This window comes from Antedon mediterranea, chromosome 3 (genome assembly GCF_964355755.1).
Source record: "Antedon mediterranea chromosome 3, ecAntMedi1.1, whole genome shotgun sequence".
NCBI lineage: Eukaryota > Metazoa > Echinodermata > Crinoidea > Comatulida > Antedonidae > Antedon > Antedon mediterranea.
In genome coordinates, this window is record NC_092672.1 from 4,701,442 (window position 1) to 4,720,507 (window position 19,066).

The window sequence follows — 19,066 nt, forward strand, 5'->3', positions numbered from 1 at the left end:
TTGCCAAGTATACCAATAACAGGCCCGCTTTCATTTAAAACGTGATAGCCTAACTCATACCTCTGGATTTTTTAAATACCATAAAACACACTTTATTGGTAAGTAATTGCAATTTTAATTTTTTAATATTAAAATCAAGTAATAAAATATAATAATTTTTTATGATGCAGTTAGTACTTTGAATATTTATCGCATCATTTTATCAATATAATAATGTCAATTTTATTTTTATTTAATTTAATTTCATACTACATTTATTACTGACGTTTTCTGTTGGGCAAGCGGATAGTTTGCTCTGTTATAATACAATTACATTTACATAAAAAGCAAAGTTAAGTAATTACCTATTTCAACTACCAAATATTAAAAAATACAATATGGTAGGCTTATATTTGAACATATTAATGTTATTGTTACCAAACCAACGAATTAGCAAGAACTGGAATTAAATAACGAACCATGAATTATAAAGTCAGAAAATAATTCGGTGTAACTGCAACTTCTTGATGAAAAAAAGCTTTCTATTACAGATGTAAAATGCATGTACAAAGTCTTTATTAATGGGGGGGGGGGGGGGGGTGTGAATAGTATCATGCGGGTGATAAAACGTTGACCAGTGCTATGGTGAGTGCTCTATCATATGCTGGTTCTCTATCTTCCACGGAGAGGGTACCATACTCTATTATTATAGAGTGTTCTATCATCTTTGGTAGGTGCACCTCTATCATCTTTGGTAGGTGCACCTCTATCATCTTTGGTAGGTGCACCTCTATCATCTTTGGAGGGTTCTCTATGGTAAGTGCTCTATCATGGTGGGTGCGCAATAGGTGAAAGTTAGCTGAATGCTTTACATAATTTGAATTGTTACTTTTACCCTCCTCCTACATCACTAATACTTATCGTACATTTACAGTACAATAAATTATGCGGAATTTAATTAACACCGCAACAGAATACATTGAATATATAAGGTTTATCGCAAATAGCTTCTACAATGCATGATGGGAAGGGTTTGGGAGCAAACGTCACAACGCGTACGTACGTGATTTGTTGTTTGTACGTACGCGTCGTGACGTTTGCTCCCAAGCCCTTCCCATCATGCATTGTAGAAGCTATTTGCGATAAACCTTATTGGTGAAGACAATTACGATGACGATACTGATAAGGATAAATGACATCCTAGTGATGAAAATGGCAATGATAATGACGATTATGCTGGTAGTGACAATGATGATGACAATATTGATAAATATGGTGAAAATAATGATAAGGATAGTTTTGATAATGATAATAACGATATGTGTGATGATGATGATGCCTAGGCTTTCTAAGAACCACGATTTCATAATTAATTTTAATCAATATAATAACATAACAGAACTCACACAACCATTATCCAGGATTTTCAAAGTGATACGGGATACTAAGAACTCCCACGAGGCTATCCAGGTTTTTCAACGTCTCTATCCCTATAAAATTATACTACATCCATCATTAAACGTATTTCCTCATCTACCTGTTGGACTGAAACATAATAATCATATTTCATCGCAACATTTCGACATTTTAACGCTTGTGTATTCGGAATACGATACGATCGAATGTATAGTGTTCGGCACAATCGTAATTCGTAAGAATAATGCTTACTACTATTATCAAAATTAAAAATGTTAATAATTGATAACTACAATAATACATCTCACCTGCATTCGGGGAAAATGCATTCACCCTCAGGAAGGTGTGAATGGCATTCTATTCTAGGAGGGGAAGGTAGGGTCTTACTGTAATTATAATGAAATAAAGAGGAACGTTAAGGAGGTAACTGGTATACACATAATATTTTTGTTCTAAGTTTGTTCACCTTTTTCGTTACATTATTCAGCATTATAACTATGGGAACTCACATTGATTACAACAAAACATATACATTCTACAACAGTGAATGACAAACTGAGTAACAAAAGCAAATATAACTGCGATTCCCTCCTGCAGTCGTAGACTTTATTGCAACCTATAGGCCTATATTTATATAACTAGATTACATTTTATTATAAAAAATTAGAAAAATTAGGTTATCGAACGGTGAGAAATTAATTCAAAGTAATTCTGTACATATATCTTATGCTGGTTTCCAATTTAACGAGTAGTTTGGGTCAAAATATGCAACGAATTCAAGGTAACTTTAGCGACGAAAACAAAAGTATCGGTATGAAATAAATGAAATTAGGTCTGTGAGAATGTGAAAGATTATTAACCTTTTTTCTGAAAATATTTTATAAGCTAAGTCATACAGAATCGTCAAAAAATAAATAATACAAAATATGATTAATAACTTATTAAATATACAAATCAGTAAAAACTAAGTATCACGAAAGTGGTCTATATAAAGAACGAACAAACAAATCATGATAATAATAATTATAAATACTACGTTTTATGTCAGACTTTTTGGTATGTAGGCCGGTTTTAGTTAATTTTTTTTAAAGTATAACAACATTTTAGTCTAAAATTCATACCAGCCTATTAAGTGTTCGTTATTCGTTGTTAAAATACACATTTAAATACTGTCACGAAGTTTGGCCAATTCACATTTTCTGCAACATTCTTTTTATATTAAATAACCCTCAAATATCCACCCTAACATCCTGTATAGTTAGAACTTAGAGGGAGAATACGGTGGACGGGAAAGTGTGATCTGAAAGTTAGCCAAAGGACAATATACAACATATAACAACCTTTACTTCACATCAAACTAATAGCTCGTGGTTGGCCAAGAATTCTGGCAATGAATTGAGTCCAAGTTTTTTCAGCAATTTATTTTATTTCCTGAAATATATTCATATGAGTTATTGATTTGTCATAAATGTCACTTCTACAAAATAATGTCTGCTTCTTGACAGAATGATAAAAAGCTGCAAAAATGTATTTTAGACATTGATTTGACTAACATGGCCTAAATATATTTGAGTGTATACTTTGTTCTGTACCGTTACCATACATGTGTCGTGTAAATCGTTTACATTGTTTCAATTGATTGAAAAAATATGTATATTTTGGTGTTTTTAAGGATTTCTGTATACAACGAAGAAATATAGGCACACAAGAGTTTGTGGTTATTATGGTTTTATACTTTTATGTCTTGATAATATAATACATCTATATTCATTTCTCGTGTATGATTTTTTAAAAGCCCCTATTTTAAATGTTCAAATAAAGTGAAAAAACATAAAAGACAAAATGCAACAAGTTATTCCTTGCGGGTAAGTTTACGTAAGGTTCAGTTATACAATCGGTAACGTTTTTACAATTCGTTCCTATAGTGACAGTCTTGATTGTGTAAATGAATTTAAACTATATAAAATTCTTAATTTTTTATATTAAATATTACTATTATTAAATAAGTAGGCCTCTATTTGCTCGCATACTAAATTACGTTTCCTTACTGAATGTTTCATTAACTCGATATATTTTCTTAACCTTGTACTTAAAATAATCATAATGTTATCGCGGATGAACTTGAACGTAATTTGAAAAGTAAATTAAACATCTAAAAATAATTTGATCGGTCAACATGTTTCTTCAGTCGTGGCACACGGTTTCATTTGACTCTCAGTGCGCTGGGTTCGCGAGGTGCGCAACTCAACTCGCATACAACCCGCTCCAATAGGGCTTGTGGTTTGGGGTTGAAGGCTCCGAACCATCACCACCTTCATCTCAGTGTTCTATTACTCGCGGTGCGCACTAGTCCTTTCTCCTACGGCTGAAAGCTAATAGAAATCGTCACCCCGGGCCTAACCGCGCCGGTATCCCATGTTTCTTGGTGGGTAAATAATTCTCTTTTGCTCTTAACTTCAACCCTAGAGATCAGCAGAAAAAGTACATCAAACTTTCCCAGCATCCGTCGCAGGTTATATGTTAGCTTGCCAAAAACGAAAAGAGACGAAATTCATGTCGTTTGATACGAGATTTCATAACGAATTATTTTCAGCTGCCTGTAACTATATATGACTATACAAAATTATTATAAGGGCAACTTCAATTTAATTTATTCTATAAGACAGTTTCCTGACGAAGAGTTTATGTAATTCGACTGACAAGTTAATGATGTACTGGAAATAACAAACATAGGTCTATAAGTCGAATTGACATTTTATCTGAGGCTGATGCAGCCCCCTCGATAACCTCTAGTCTAAAAAGAAAATCACAGGCGTGTCAAGTCATCGAATTTCCATCCAGTCCATACCACCCCCTTCTCCCTCCCATCTCAAAATGTAATAAGCCGAACAAAAATAATTGGAGTAAATACCAAAGTTATTTACGATAAGTAAAACTCAGTGTATTATCTAACTGAAACATTTTTTTGTCATTTCAGAAATTGTTTCGTGATATTAAACTACTATGATAGAGGTGATAATAGAGTTAGCGATTGTATTTGCTATCATGTCGGTGGTAGCACTACAGTTAGCTTACCCTAGACTCTGGACTGACATCACATTCATCGCCGATAAAGTGAAGACAACACGTCGACTTAAACAGTTTGCTGCCCAGAAGATTCCACGAACGATAGTTGATGTTTTTGAAGAACACGCGCGAAATACTCCCGATAAAGTTTTTCTGGTATACCAAAGTCAAAACTATACGTACGCAGATGTCAACAAAGCGGCGAACAGAGTTGCTAGGGTGGCACAGCAGATGGGCTTCAGAGTGGGGGATGTCGTAGCACTGTTATTTATGAATGAACCTGCATTTATTTGGAACCTACTGGGTTTTGCCAAACTTAGTGTCCGGTGTGCTCTTTTGAACTATAACTTAAAAGCCAAATCGTTACTGCATTGTTTTCGAGTAGGGCAAGCGAAAGCACTGATAGTTGGTAAAGGTAAGCTGATATTATAATTTTTCTATCTTAGAAAATTCCAATTTACGTACATGTAAACTACTTCTGTTACGTAAACGCCGTCACCGTATACCGTTTGAGTGTGCATGTTTAAGAGTATGATTAGTGAGATTCACTATGACAGAAATAGGCATATTGTGATTTTCTCCACTCGGACCTCATCTCAGTTCTGATGATGTTACAGAATCTAATACAGTATTAATACATTACAGGACACATTCATATACGCTCTCATATGTATCTTGTAACTCATAAGTTACTCTGTGCCAGCGCAGGAATTGAATACAAAAGCAGTTGTGTGAGAAAGATAAGAAGGGGGCCTACATCGACCGAGAAGATTCGTTTATGCTATAATAATACTGTACGTTTTAATAGAAATTGAATTGAATTGAAATTGAATTGAATAGCCTTCAACCTTTATTGAACTGTCAAAATATAGAAAGAATTAACTTGCATTTATCACATATTTTGAGGTTCATTCGTTTGTACTTCTTTTTTTCCGTATGGTTCGATCACCTACACACATCCGCTAACAAAATTGAAGGCAGTCCAAAGCGAAATTGAGACCAAACATCAATCAATCAATGCCACTTAATAGTAATTATCATTAATTGATTATATATCATATTTGAACGCTCTTTACGCGCTATTTCCTATATTGAAATTGTTACAAGGCTGTGTACGGCACGTAGTTCGGTGGTTGGAATTGAACTTCTGGCTGGGGGTTGAACGAGGATGTGGGAAGCTTGATTGGCCTGGTTCGCAACAAGGATGTGAGAAATCCAACTTGTGGCTGGGGTGGAAGGTGGATGTGGGAAAGGGTGGTACGTGAAGGAGGCCTAGTTTACTCCTGGAAACAATTAATATGCGGACACCCGGAATTAGAAATCTAGCAATACACGAATAATATAAATCTTGTTTGTCAAAACATGCCTTTTTAACATTAACGTATCACATATTGACATGATTTAACAACGGATATGCTTCGGTTTTGGCATCTTCCAATCTGAATGCTATGATTTAAGGTTGGAAACTAGGGCCATGTCCAGATATACATCTCATAATATAGGCCTATCTATTTTCAATTAAGTATCTTAATATCATGCATCGTCCTTCGTACATCCTTGACAGGACTATACACCAACGGCACAAAATGAAAAATGGTTTCATCTATAAAAAGAAGTGGTACTATCGGTACTGTATAAAGAAAAAAAATTTTAAAATCCTGTAAATAAAACATAATAATTTTGATAGTTATTATACAAAAAGGAAGGATAAAACTACAGTATAAGTTGTTGTCATAAGCTAATACTACTGTGAAACTTTACGAAAGTGATTATTTGAGATGTAAAATTTAGAATACCATACCACCCATAAGTGCGCTTATCTAAAATCTTAAATTGAAGAGTCTTAGCAGTTATTTCGCCTTATATCGTCATTATATTGTCATATCCCTTGTATTTTAAGACTCTACTTATGCAGTTACCAAGCTTAGGTATTGCCTAGTGGAATCAAGAGAAATGGAAGTATGGTATTGAATACGGATTAAATGTAATGATTATATAGGCCTGTGTTGTATAACTAATTATTATTATCGCGTTTAAACTCGAATTATTTCCGGGTTTTATCTGGAAAATGAGAGTTTAAAAAGTGTATTTGGTATTTGTTTAAATTACATAATTCTAGATCGTTAAGTAAGTAGCGTTTTTTAAAAAATAAACTGCTGAATTATTGTGGCAGTTTTTAAAACTATTAATGTTTTGTTATGAAAGTTTTATGACAGTTATTATGAGATGATGTTACAGAAGATGATGATTGTATTATGATGACATAATATATAATAATAATAATGTTTACAGCACTACAGTTGGTATAGGCCTAAATGGTGATTGATGACAATGACGGAAGTGATAAAGAATGATAATGACGATGACGGTGATGATTCTGAAAACAATGATAAAGATGATGATGTATGGTAATGACGATGACATCAGGATGATGATGACGATGATGAATGTGATAACGCCACTGAAAATGACGATCATAAAATCTAATATGCGAAAAGTGGTGATACTGATAATGATCATGATACTGATTATAATGATTTAGATAAATGATTAAGTCGTATAATAATGACCATAGCAAACGTTATCTCAGCAAACATTCTTTAGCGAAGGATAATCATATTGAAAAGTAAACCGAGTCACGAGTGGGTCATACTGTAGTTCATGTTCATGATCAAGGTCAATATCTGACCGTCCTTGAAACATGGTCACTGGACCTTCACGAAAGCCAATTAATCAAAATTTATCTGACCAACGGGGGTGATGACAATGTTCCGATGTAAACACGGATGCTTCTGTGGTCGTAATAGAAATACTCCTTTAGATACCATCTAGGTGTCAGGTAAAGTTCATCCATTGCTTGTTCAGTGCAAATTGAACGTTTAACTCGATAAAACATCTATTATATTGATCTATTGAGGATCTAGGCCTATTTGATATTGATCTAATATAGGCCTAGATCATTATTGTTATTGATCTATTGATATAGGCCTATTAGGTACCGTATACGTTATTTATATTGATCTAATAATATAGGCCTAGATCATTATTGGTAAATGATCTATAGAAATTATTATTTTGATTGATCTATTGATATCATAGTCTAAAAATTATATTATTGATATAAGTTTACCGTATTGATATTGATATAGGTCTAGATTGATTGATAATTGATATCTAGCCAAATAAGTTACTGATTATAATCAATTCGGATATATAGCCTAATTATTGATTAGTCTATATAACTTATAAGTTACTGTGTTGATAGACATAGATTTATTGACAATTAACCTATTATCTATCCTATTTAGGTTAAAGGTTATAATGCAAAAACGCATTGTTGTTTCATGACTTGACTTGATTATTTCGAATAATTAACATTTATCATTCTTTCAAACAAGCAGCCTAGCCTAGAATTATGATGAGTGTGCATGCCAGGAAGTTATGTTTTAAATATCATTTCCAACAAGAAAAGCCATTAAATTAATTGTAGGTTTCGAAGAATGCGCATATTTCCGTTTGTATTGTAATACTGAACTTTTATAACGTGGCATTTTGATCTCTTTCTAAGAACTTTAGTTATGTTAAAGGTTTAACGGAGACATAAGTACAATGCGCCGTTTTCTACAGCATTATTGTGTGAAACATATTAATTGCTACTATATAGGCCTAAGGTTAACTAAGCACATCAATTGACTGGATAATTGGTATAGGCCTATCAAGAAAAGGGAAATTGTAATTAAATTAAAATACTATTTTAAACTATTACTTTTTCCAATTTATCTTTAACGTTTCATTTTCCCAATTTCTAATAAGCAAAATAGGATTGATTAGTTACATATTTAAATAGCAATGAAGATCGTCAAATGTTTTTCAAGTTAAAGTTATAAAATATTCTGAAAAAGCAAAAAATATCATTCTTATTATTCTCCCACGAGAATAGACGAAAGAGTTATCCGTTCTTATTATTATTCCAATTATGCCTAATAGTGCTAGTTTGAAATGTCAAAAAAAAAAAAGATATAAGAATATTTGTAGCGTATGCACCACACACCACTGTATGCATGAACATTGCAAAAGCTAGAGCCAGAAACTATTAGTATTTTACTAAGCTTAAAAAAAGTTACAATCTTAGAAACTTGTTTAAATCTCAGTGTTTTATCCACATCGTGCCGCTAAAGACCTGTCGGTTCTGCAAAGGCAACATATTAGTGGCATGAGCTTAAGTGAGCATAATCTATACTCTGAACTGAAATCAAGATCACCTTAAATAAGATTATATATCGTATCCACTTGCGGTATTCACGATTTGTTTCAGTAAATTAAATTGTCAATAGCGTACTTATAAGAGCAATTTTGTCCTCTTAGGCGATCAACTTCAGGAGTTAACCAAACAGATTCTACCGGTTCTGATACAGAGTGGAACTTCCGTCTGGTTACAGGAATCCGACAACAACAACACTTGGCCTCCTCCGACAAACAAGCATATCATGCAGGCGAATCCGCTTGTGGGGGACATTAGCGACTTGGACCTGCCACGTGATGTGCGGAAGGGTCTCAATTTTAGAGACCCTGTCGTGTACATCTATACTTCTGGGACTACAGGTGAATATTTAAATGTTTGGACATTAACTAAATCACGCGATTTTACCCGTATTCAATTTTGTATCAACTTTTTCCGCCTCCCCTATAAGATTGTACTGCTCTACTGCAATTATTTCAAAAATTGTTTTGAAAAGAAATAAAACAGATATTAATTCAATAACCGTTTAAAGTAGTAACACATTACCATTCCGGGCATCAATACTTTTACCATTTTTAAAAGTTGACAATAATGTGTTTGAACTGCCAAAAGTCGTCAACTTTCTTTAAAAGTAAGTTGAATAAATAAGTCAACGAATTTATACATTTTATTATATTAACTTTGATTTCACACTTTTCGGCTCAATTGGATATGCCTTCGAGGCATCCTGTCACAAAGAAGCATTCAAAATGACATAAGTTATGCCATAATCACACAATTGTTATATTCTTGTCTATTTCTCTTGGGATATAGGATTACCAAAAGCCAGCAAGTTGTCACATTATAAACTCCTAGCGGGTGGCAGTCTTCTAAACTTTTTCAACTTTACTGCCGATGACGTCATGTACATAACGCTTCCCCTTTATCATATATCTGCTCTGTTTTTCGGTCTTAGTAACGCAATCAACAAAGGTAAGTATTGGAGTTTTGTTTCTATGGTATTGTTATGGCAGTAACTAATACGCGTGACGTAGTCTTGTAAAACGTCCTATGATTGGTCAAAAGTTACAACGCTTATTTTCCGCCAGTTATGCGTAGGTCTAACTTTACAGTATATGCAGCAGCATGTTCAACAAAGCGCCACTGTCTTGATAGGTGGTATATCTTTATCACTGTGGAAAAAATATTTTTCAGTAAACGAAGAAAAATATCAAGCGTTGAGGGCGTAAATGAATTTTCGCAAAAACAATTAGCATTCATTTATTCTTAGAATTGTTTCATTCGTAAATTTGTTATTGTTAAAAATTGGAAAATCATTAATTTTATAGAACTAACTTTATTTGTCAATAACTGTATTTTACTTAATAAAATGTAATAATTTCATTGTGTATTTCAGGCGCAACGATTGTTCTAAGGTCCAAGTTTTCAGCGTCCACATTCTGGGATGATTGCCGGAAACACAACGTATCGGTCGTGCTTTACGTCGGCGAACTGTTCCGGTATCTCCTAGCAAGACCAAAGGTAAACATAATTATGGTTAGGTGGTTATGGTGCTCGTCTGTCAATCCGATTGCCCTGGGTTAAAATCCAGTATCCTCGCCATTTTTTTTTTCTTACAATACAGTACCGTATAATATATAACTCTGTTTACACTATCAAACTAGTTTGACAAAAAAAAGTGTGATGTGCCTAAATATGGTAGTGATATGCCTAAATATGGTAGTGATATTGCATCATCATGTCCATATGGACACATCACTTTTTTTGTCACATATAGTTTGATAGTGTAGACATAGCTTCAGATTGTAACCGTAGGCCCTGTATGTTTCGTTCTGTGAAATAATTATCAATGGTTTGCATTATGATGACGAATAATTTGCCTACCAACATAATAGTATTAGGCCTATTCATAAATATCAGTAGTTAGCTTAAAATGTTTTTCACCTAATTTATTTGTAAAGGAACAAACATTAAACTGGACATTTCACATTTAATACCTTATAAAACGATTTTGTTTACATCAACTAGCCTAATTACAATCGTAAACAATCGCAAACCCCTAGTGTACGGCCCCCCAGAGGGGGTTTTGTTGGCACAGTTCTGACTTGCCCAATTTGATTCAATTAAAATAGACAAATACAAAAATATTTTATCTAATTTTATTGGCATTCTTCCACCACAACGACCTATTTATTTACATTTTACATTTCCCTGATATATTATTAAATTTAGTTCTTTCCTATTCATTAATTAGCTTTACATGATACAAGTATGTTTGTATTTACTGCTCTGAGGCGCAGACCTTAATGCTGTGTTTGGAAACACACACACACATGGTAATTTAAATATAGGCCTACAAATTATAATATCAAAAAATGATTTTGAACGAAACTATATATTTAGGCCTATACAAAAAAAATATCAATCAATAGATGGACCTAGGCCTTTTAAATTAAACAATTTATATTGCTGGTACATGTGGTCCTGGGACTAAATTTCTAATTTCTCATAGGCCTATAATCCAAAAATATTTCATAAGTTATATACCAGACTCAAGCCTATAATAACATTATTTAAAATCATGATTTAGTAGTCATAGGCTCCAATGAATTAAGAATTTTTTTATAACAATACATTGTATATTGTTGTGGTTAGGTATACTCAACTTGCGGGTTACTGATAATACTATTTCCCAATTGAATCGTTTATGTATTTTTTGTAATGTTTGACCTAAATGAAATAATTGATTGATTATCCGATTTGCTTTTAATAGCGCCCTTGCTACAAAGAAGAACGAATTTGATTGAATGTCTAAATATAGAAAGATGTGAAGGAATTATCAATTTAATGTGTAGGCCTACTCAAACAAAGTTTACGAAAGTCCAAATATAGAATGAAGCGTTAAGGAATTAACGAAGTAATGTAGGCCTACTTAAAGTTTATAATACAATCGTGTAGGAGGTGATGATGGGTGACGACTAAAATTAGCTAGGCAAGCCCTTGCGGTTTTCAGTTACTAACTGTTCTATTTATACATCTCTCCGTTTGTTTTGTTTGAGGGGTTTTTTTTTGGCAACTCAATAAGAATGTTTTATAGGTGGTGAAGGCTGTAAAGGTATTTTGAACTTTAATAAAGTTTAGGATGGGATCATAAAATAATTATACAAAGTACCCCGAAAATAAAAATAAAACATAATTTGTAATGTTTATTCTTATTATTTCGCTTTTTCAGGAAACTACAGATTGCATTAACAAAGTGCGTTTAGCTGTCGGAAATGGATTGGGGGCAGACATTTGGCAAGAAGTGAAAGAACGTTATGCAATTGATCAAATCGTAGAGACGTATGGTGCTACGGAAAGCAACTTTGGCATCATGAATATTGTAAACAAACAAGGCTCCGTTGGCTGCTGGCCACCGTTATTGAGGGTAAGGTTAAAAACTTAAACCATCGTGTCCCCCTTCTTTGAAAAGCGTTTGAGGCAACTTCCCCCACCCCCCAAAATCCCAATTTCACCCCCCCCCCCTAAAATCCCATTTTCACCCCCACTTCCACCCAATATACAGTATCCTTTATGCAAATAGGTTACGTAACAAATTATTTAGCCTAATCATAAGTCCGTGGTTTAAGTACGATGATGCCACACATTCATGCATATAGACATTTAAAAGTTTTAGAAAACTTGATTTGGATGTTCGTGTTTATATTGCTATATATCAATATTATTCATAATAAATTTAAATAAAAATTAAATTAGGCACAGAGTTATAATTTAAAAGTTTAAGCAGTAAAAGTATAATATTTATATCACTATTTCGTTTTTTTAGACATTTTGTCCAATTGAACTGATAAGATATGATTATGAAACAGCACAACCAGTCAGAGACGAAAAGGGCCGTTGTATCCGGGTCGCTCCTGGTACGTAGGCCTATCCTTAAACTTACTTATTTTTAGACATAACTTATTTTATTTTTGTATAAACCTTTATACACAAAAAAAGCAATTGAGACTAAAGCTTGGTTCCCACTAGAGATGCAACGCAATGACGTAAAGGCAACGCAAGTGTGTTGACCAATGACAAGCGACAGTTCAAATAATTCATCACTTGTGTTTTTACACGTATACGATAGTATAACTTCATAAAAAAACATCTGCTAGTCTAAACATACGTACATCTGTATTTTGTTTCAAGTCTATAGACTTTGCCTTTTTCACTCTTCTCTCACAGTATCTTTGAGTAAAAGTCAACTAATTATCGGCCATACAAAGTAAAATTTGTTCCTATCTTGTCTATTGGGATTCATTTGTTTTAAATACAAGATGTGAGTAATCGTTAAAAGTCTCAACTTTGTCATGGTCCCTAGAGTTGGTCCCATCCACTCTCCCACAACCATACGTTATTATAAACAGCAATCCCGACTCGTTTGTTGACTCAATTACAACAACATCTAGCAATAATGTTCTGAATTATATATAAAACGAATCTAATAATATGAAACGGAATAACAACAATAATAAGACAGTTGCGCAGTTATCATGAGAACATAACAATTATGCAGGATTTTAATTAATCACATCTTAATTATATAGCCTGCTCTCCATGGACCAATGGTCGCGTTCATCATTCGCACCAGAGAAAACACCCTTAACATTTAAAAGTTCTACCACACCACTCAAGGAAAATACTAATTGTTTTAAGGAAATATCTCAATTAAGGTTGATTGATCTAATTGAACAAGTTGATTTTCAACTGAAGTAATTAAACCCGGATTATTTTTTACATAATAATCAATTATAAAAAAGTTTTTTTTTAATTATTGTAGATGAAGTCGGTCTGCTTGTCTGTCCCGTCAACAAAATGTTTCCAGTCGAAGGCTATGTTGGAAATAAAGAATTAACAGAAAATAAATTGATAAGGAACGTTCTTCGAGAAAATGATATTTACTATAATACCGGAGACCTTTTCATAAGAGACAGAGATCACTTTCTATACTTTAAAGATAGACTGGGAGACACATTCAGGTAAGATATATACACTATATAATATGGAACGCCAAATGGGAATTTATTGGCGTCCAATAGTAAAATATCTCACGTCTCAATCATTATTTCTTAAATTATTAAAACAAAATTTCAATAAATGTTTTTAGTAATTTAATGAAGAAAGAACAAGAATTAAAATACGTCAAAAGTCGAGCGGTTTTTTTGTAAGAAATATTTCTTTTTTATGTGTGTGTGTGACTCTGGTTAATAAATAAACTCAGTCAATCAGTTCAAAACACCGAAACACACACAATCAAACTAGCCAACACGATAAGCAACTAAATAATCAACCATAATAAACATAAATAACCAACAAACAATTTGTTCAACTTTTTAGTAAAAAATAATAATTACAATAAAGTCAATTTTATTGAGTAGTTTTTTGAGAGATTTTTTACGAGTAATCTTCTCCATAAACTCGCCCACGAATAAAAAGTAGAACGGGAATAATAACCTTTGTTAGTCTATATATTACTGAATAACCTAATAATTTATTTTACCCTTCCACGAACAGTTTCTTGGAATGAAGCCACAACAATTAAATTAATAATAATGTTAGCTTGCAGTAGGTCTGTCGCAAGTCAATTTTGTCAAATGTTATCAAGTTGAAGTATCAAGGGGCTTAAACGATTTTTGTTAGTATTATCGTTTCCCATTGGTATCAATATACACTTAGATGAAAAGACATCGGAAATTAGATGGTTCCAATTAGTTGTGGTAAATTTAGAGAAGTTCATTTGGAGTGGACTGTAACCAGTATGACCTTGATTTAAAAAAAACCCAGCTGATTTGTATTCATTGTATAAAAGAAATACGATAGAACCCTTATTAAGAAGACGCCTTCCGGACCCAACAAAGTGAACCTTCAATAGAGGTGTTCCTAAATCGGAGTTAGCCGTATATTGTTAAAATATCCTTTTGTTCGTTAAGAAGAGAGTCTCCCCTTCTACAGTAGGTGTCCTTTGAAAGGAGATTGATCTTTTATTATTCGTCTTGTTCATTATACGAAAAAGTGTCCTCTTAATCAAGGAAGAGTAACTCTGGTTAATAGAGTAACAATCTAGACAAAATTTTAATGTCTCTTAGGCTTAAGATTATGAAATCAGAAAATCAACAAATATCGATTGAATACATAGTTGCAGATGTTAACGATCTAATCCAGAATTATTGATACAGTGATTCAAACGATTATTTTAAATTTGAAAATTCTATGACGTTTTTTAAAATTTGTAAAATTACAAAAATCAAGAACTTTTTTATAGATTAAAAATCCCCTTCGAATTAATAATTAGATTAAACTACTTTTACGAGGCTCAAAAGATAATCGCACATCCCAAAGTTATGACGTATTCTAATATACAGTAATTTAAAAATGAAGATCTACATCGTAGATTATGATAATCCTAATCGAATTAATAATTAGATTAAAATACTCTTAATTACGGAATGCATTGATATGGTCCTTAAAACAACACGGTAAATAAAACAGATAACAATTACATGACGTATATAATATTTAGGAATAATTTCCCTGAAAATGGAATAATAAGTAGGTAATAACGAGGATAAACTGAAAGCTTAACCTTGAGCTCTTAAGGGATTATTCTACTAGATAAAATCACAGTATTTACTCTATAAACTATTTTTTTCAATATTTTAGAGTAATATTCAACAAGTTTGTAGAAGTTCGGTGATGTAATATTGATATCGAGAGCATAGATTGCTGCAAAGATTTATTCTAAACAATCGATATTAATAATCAATCGATTATCATAAAACAATCGTTCACCAAAAATAACCGATGATTATACAAATTTGATAATTAATTTAAACAATCAATAATTAGTAAACAATCGATCGATAATCTTAAACAATCTAAAATCATAAGAAACAATCGATAATAATAAGCAATTGATTATCATAAACAACCGTTAACTAAACATAATCGATAATCATAAACATTGGATAATCATAAGCAATCGATAAAAATATATATAGATAATCTATAATAATGATAACCAATCGATAATCATAAACAATTGATTATCATTTGTGAAAATGCTCTACATTTCACACGTCATCATGTATCAATTAGTATGCATGTTTAATTTGGAATTATATTTTATTTACAGATGGAAAGGAGAGAATGTTGCGACAACTGAAGTGTCGCAAATAATCAACGAATATGATGGTATCTTAGAAACAAATGTTTACGGCGTACATGTTACAGGTACGTAAATGATATACTTCTTCACCCGATACTCCGGATATCATTCCTGATATACTACAAGCGCACATCAGAATAAACGCACATTTTATACATAACGATCTTCCAAAGATTTTTGTTGGGTTTTTTGCCAGGTTTGATTCCCTGAGTAGATATATAATGATTATGCAACATATGGTTCTCTATATATAGAGATCTAAATATAGACATACTATATTTATGTAAACATTAGCTGGCCTATCGGGACATAAACATGATAATGACCTTATTTAGGCCTAATGTATTTTTATTTTTAATTCCCATTCATACCCTGTTTTACCCCTATCACATGTGTGTTAGTCATGTATACAATCATTTCTGTACCATAGCGTTACGCCAATTGAATATATAACTAATAGGCTTAACCACCAAAATAATGTATAGGCCTAAAAGAAATGGGTAAAGCTAGCTGGAATAAGTTAATGAATTTGGCATATGACTCATGATGTTTTGTCAATATTGGTTGTTTAACTACACGTAAATATTATATTAAGACATTCCAAACATTTATTTCTCATGGGACTTCTCAACGTCCCCCCTACGTATTTATCTTATTTTGTATAAAATGTATTTAATGGTGTGTAGGTTGACTTTTATAAGAGGCTATTTATGTAAATATTTATTTTCTAACGCCCACTGATTTCATGTGTTTTCGATGGTCCCAAATGGCTCCTCAAATACACTCGATAGGCAACCATTTTCCTAGCCCACTATACACGCACCACAATTTATTTATACTGCACAAATATTTATTCTGTAACAAGCTCTCACGACATATATTCATATTTGCTGAACTATAAATGACCCTGAGGCGCGTTTTATATCTATCTAAAATTGTTTCAATTCATCAGTACCTAGTATAAGTGGCTTATCTAAGATATTGAAATTAGGGGTCCGTGGGCGAGGTCATTGACGAGGTACATTGTGAACGAAATTAAGTGTTGAACTTAACATAATGTCCTATATTTTTGCTCGGTAATCTACAAAATACCCCCCCCCCCCCACCAACAAACCCCTCCGCCAATCCTAGTTTATTATTACCGTACTCATTACGCCCCCAATTACTTGATTGCACTCATTTTTCGTAAGTTTAAATAGTTGAAATGTATTTATGAATAATAATTCATTTTAGGTTGCTGCGGTAAAGCTGGAATGGCAGCCATCATCATGAAGCCCCAGTGTGCCATCGATCCCGAAAGATTATTTCATCATGTGACAAAATCACTTCCCAACTACGCATGTCCACGCTTTATTCGTTTGATGACGTCAATGGAGCATACGTGCACTTTCAAACAAAAGAAAACGCAGTTGGTCCAAGAAGGATTCGACCCAGAACTTATCTCAGACCCTCTTTATTTTATGGATGATTTGCAACAAAGGTACATACGCCTGGACCCGTCTCTCTACTTGAAAATTACAAATGGTGGTCTTAGACTCTGAGAAATTATGTTGTTTTTCATATATATTTACAACATACCTGTAACGAACTTGTACATTATGTATATATGATACATCACTTAAGGTATTTTTATATTTTCGTTATCAAAACGATCATAGTAAATATTGAATCCGTCCAACGTTTTAGTTTCTTATAACCGAATTATGACGTCAACAAGACCTATTCAGGACACTATGTTTTGTTTATAGTATTGTAGTATACAACAAAAAATACAGTATATTTAAATAGATAAAAATGTACACAGTTAGATATATTGTCCATAGTATAAGGTTACCGGTGCTCTTGGGGTTTAAATGATTCGACAGTTTTTTTTTTCAACTGAAATATAAATAGTTATATGTGTGACTTAACGTTAAAGAGTATTTGTAAAAACCGTGTCGATCATCGCTGCAAAAATGTATATATATCAACAAGGGCTCGTTCAGGCTGTTTTACCCGGTTTAAGTTGGTGTCCAAAAAATCGCTAACTTTGGTGGGTAGGTTAAGCGTGGTTCCCACTAGAACGCAACGCAAGGACGTAGGCGCAACGTAAGCGAGTTGACCAATCACAAACGATGGATTATTCAAACTGTCGCTTGTCATTGCGTTTCGTTCTAGTGGGAACCAAGAATTACCCGGGTAAATATAACTGAGACTGATATGTCGTGTAGGCCTACCTATTACCAATTTGTTTAATCATTTGCTGCAAAATAACCATAATGCTGAAATTAAAATTTACTTACTTTATTTGTTTGCACAAATGCTGCAAAATATCAGAAACTGTATTGACTATAAATTTGTATCTTTATTTTGAATTTGTGCACATTAAACTATAATTTGGCCCTTAAGTTTTCTCATTGTGTTTGAAATTTCGTTGTTTTGGGACAACGCATATAATAATATTACTTAGTATCAACATATTTAGTTAGAAAATAACTATGAATTGTGAAGTAATTCATAACATTTTTAAGCAAATAATTTTAGTTAAATAATATTATTTAATCGAAATCTGAATTGTGAACGCTGTTTTTACAGTAGTTTTGACGTAGATTTCGTTCTGTTTGTAACGATTTATTTAATATATATGACTTTTTTTGTTTACTTTGGAGACAAACATACAAAATAATGTGCAGTATAGCCAAACCAAACGTATGTCGTGCCTGTGTTTTATTAAAATTAATATTTATCATCAACCGTCTGTTTTTACAATTTTTTTTAGCATGCGCATGTTCCTTAGCAGTTTATATGTTCACTGTTTCTATAGTTTTTAAGATATATCGCCGAAGAGTTAAAGAATGGAACGTACTCAACATATTAGGCAATCAATATTGTAAAGACACGTCCTCCAGTAATCGCATAACAATCATATTTATTGATTTATTTAATCATTTAGCATCCATTCAACAATACATTTAAAATACAAAGGAAAAATACAACAATTGGAATAGTAAAATTGAATAAAACCAAAGTGAATGGATGCAAGGACGACTCATAAAATCGACAAGTCAATTTATTTCAAATGGGGTCCATTGCAAGATAAATCGGAGGAGGAGGAGTAAACATTCCAGGAATATGTTGAAAAATAACACATCTAAAACATTCTATACAATCAATTACTA

General features: G+C 32.7%; 1 protein-coding gene across 1 annotated transcript; it reads left to right on the forward strand.

The window, feature by feature from the left end:
• Positions 1 to 22: 22 nt before the first annotated feature.
• On the forward strand, positions 23 to 18,603 carry LOC140043415 (long-chain fatty acid transport protein 2-like). The gene is made up of 10 exons (XM_072087924.1): positions 23 to 98; positions 4,373 to 4,876; positions 8,827 to 9,063; positions 9,515 to 9,673; positions 10,098 to 10,222; positions 11,934 to 12,128; positions 12,528 to 12,618; positions 13,524 to 13,722; positions 15,876 to 15,973; positions 17,142 to 18,603. The coding sequence occupies exons 2-10, from the start codon at positions 4,399 to 4,401 to the stop codon at positions 17,447 to 17,449; spliced, it is 1,890 nt and encodes a 629-aa protein (XP_071944025.1). The 5' UTR covers positions 23 to 98; positions 4,373 to 4,398; the 3' UTR covers positions 17,450 to 18,603.
• Positions 18,604 to 19,066: the final 463 nt, after the last annotated feature.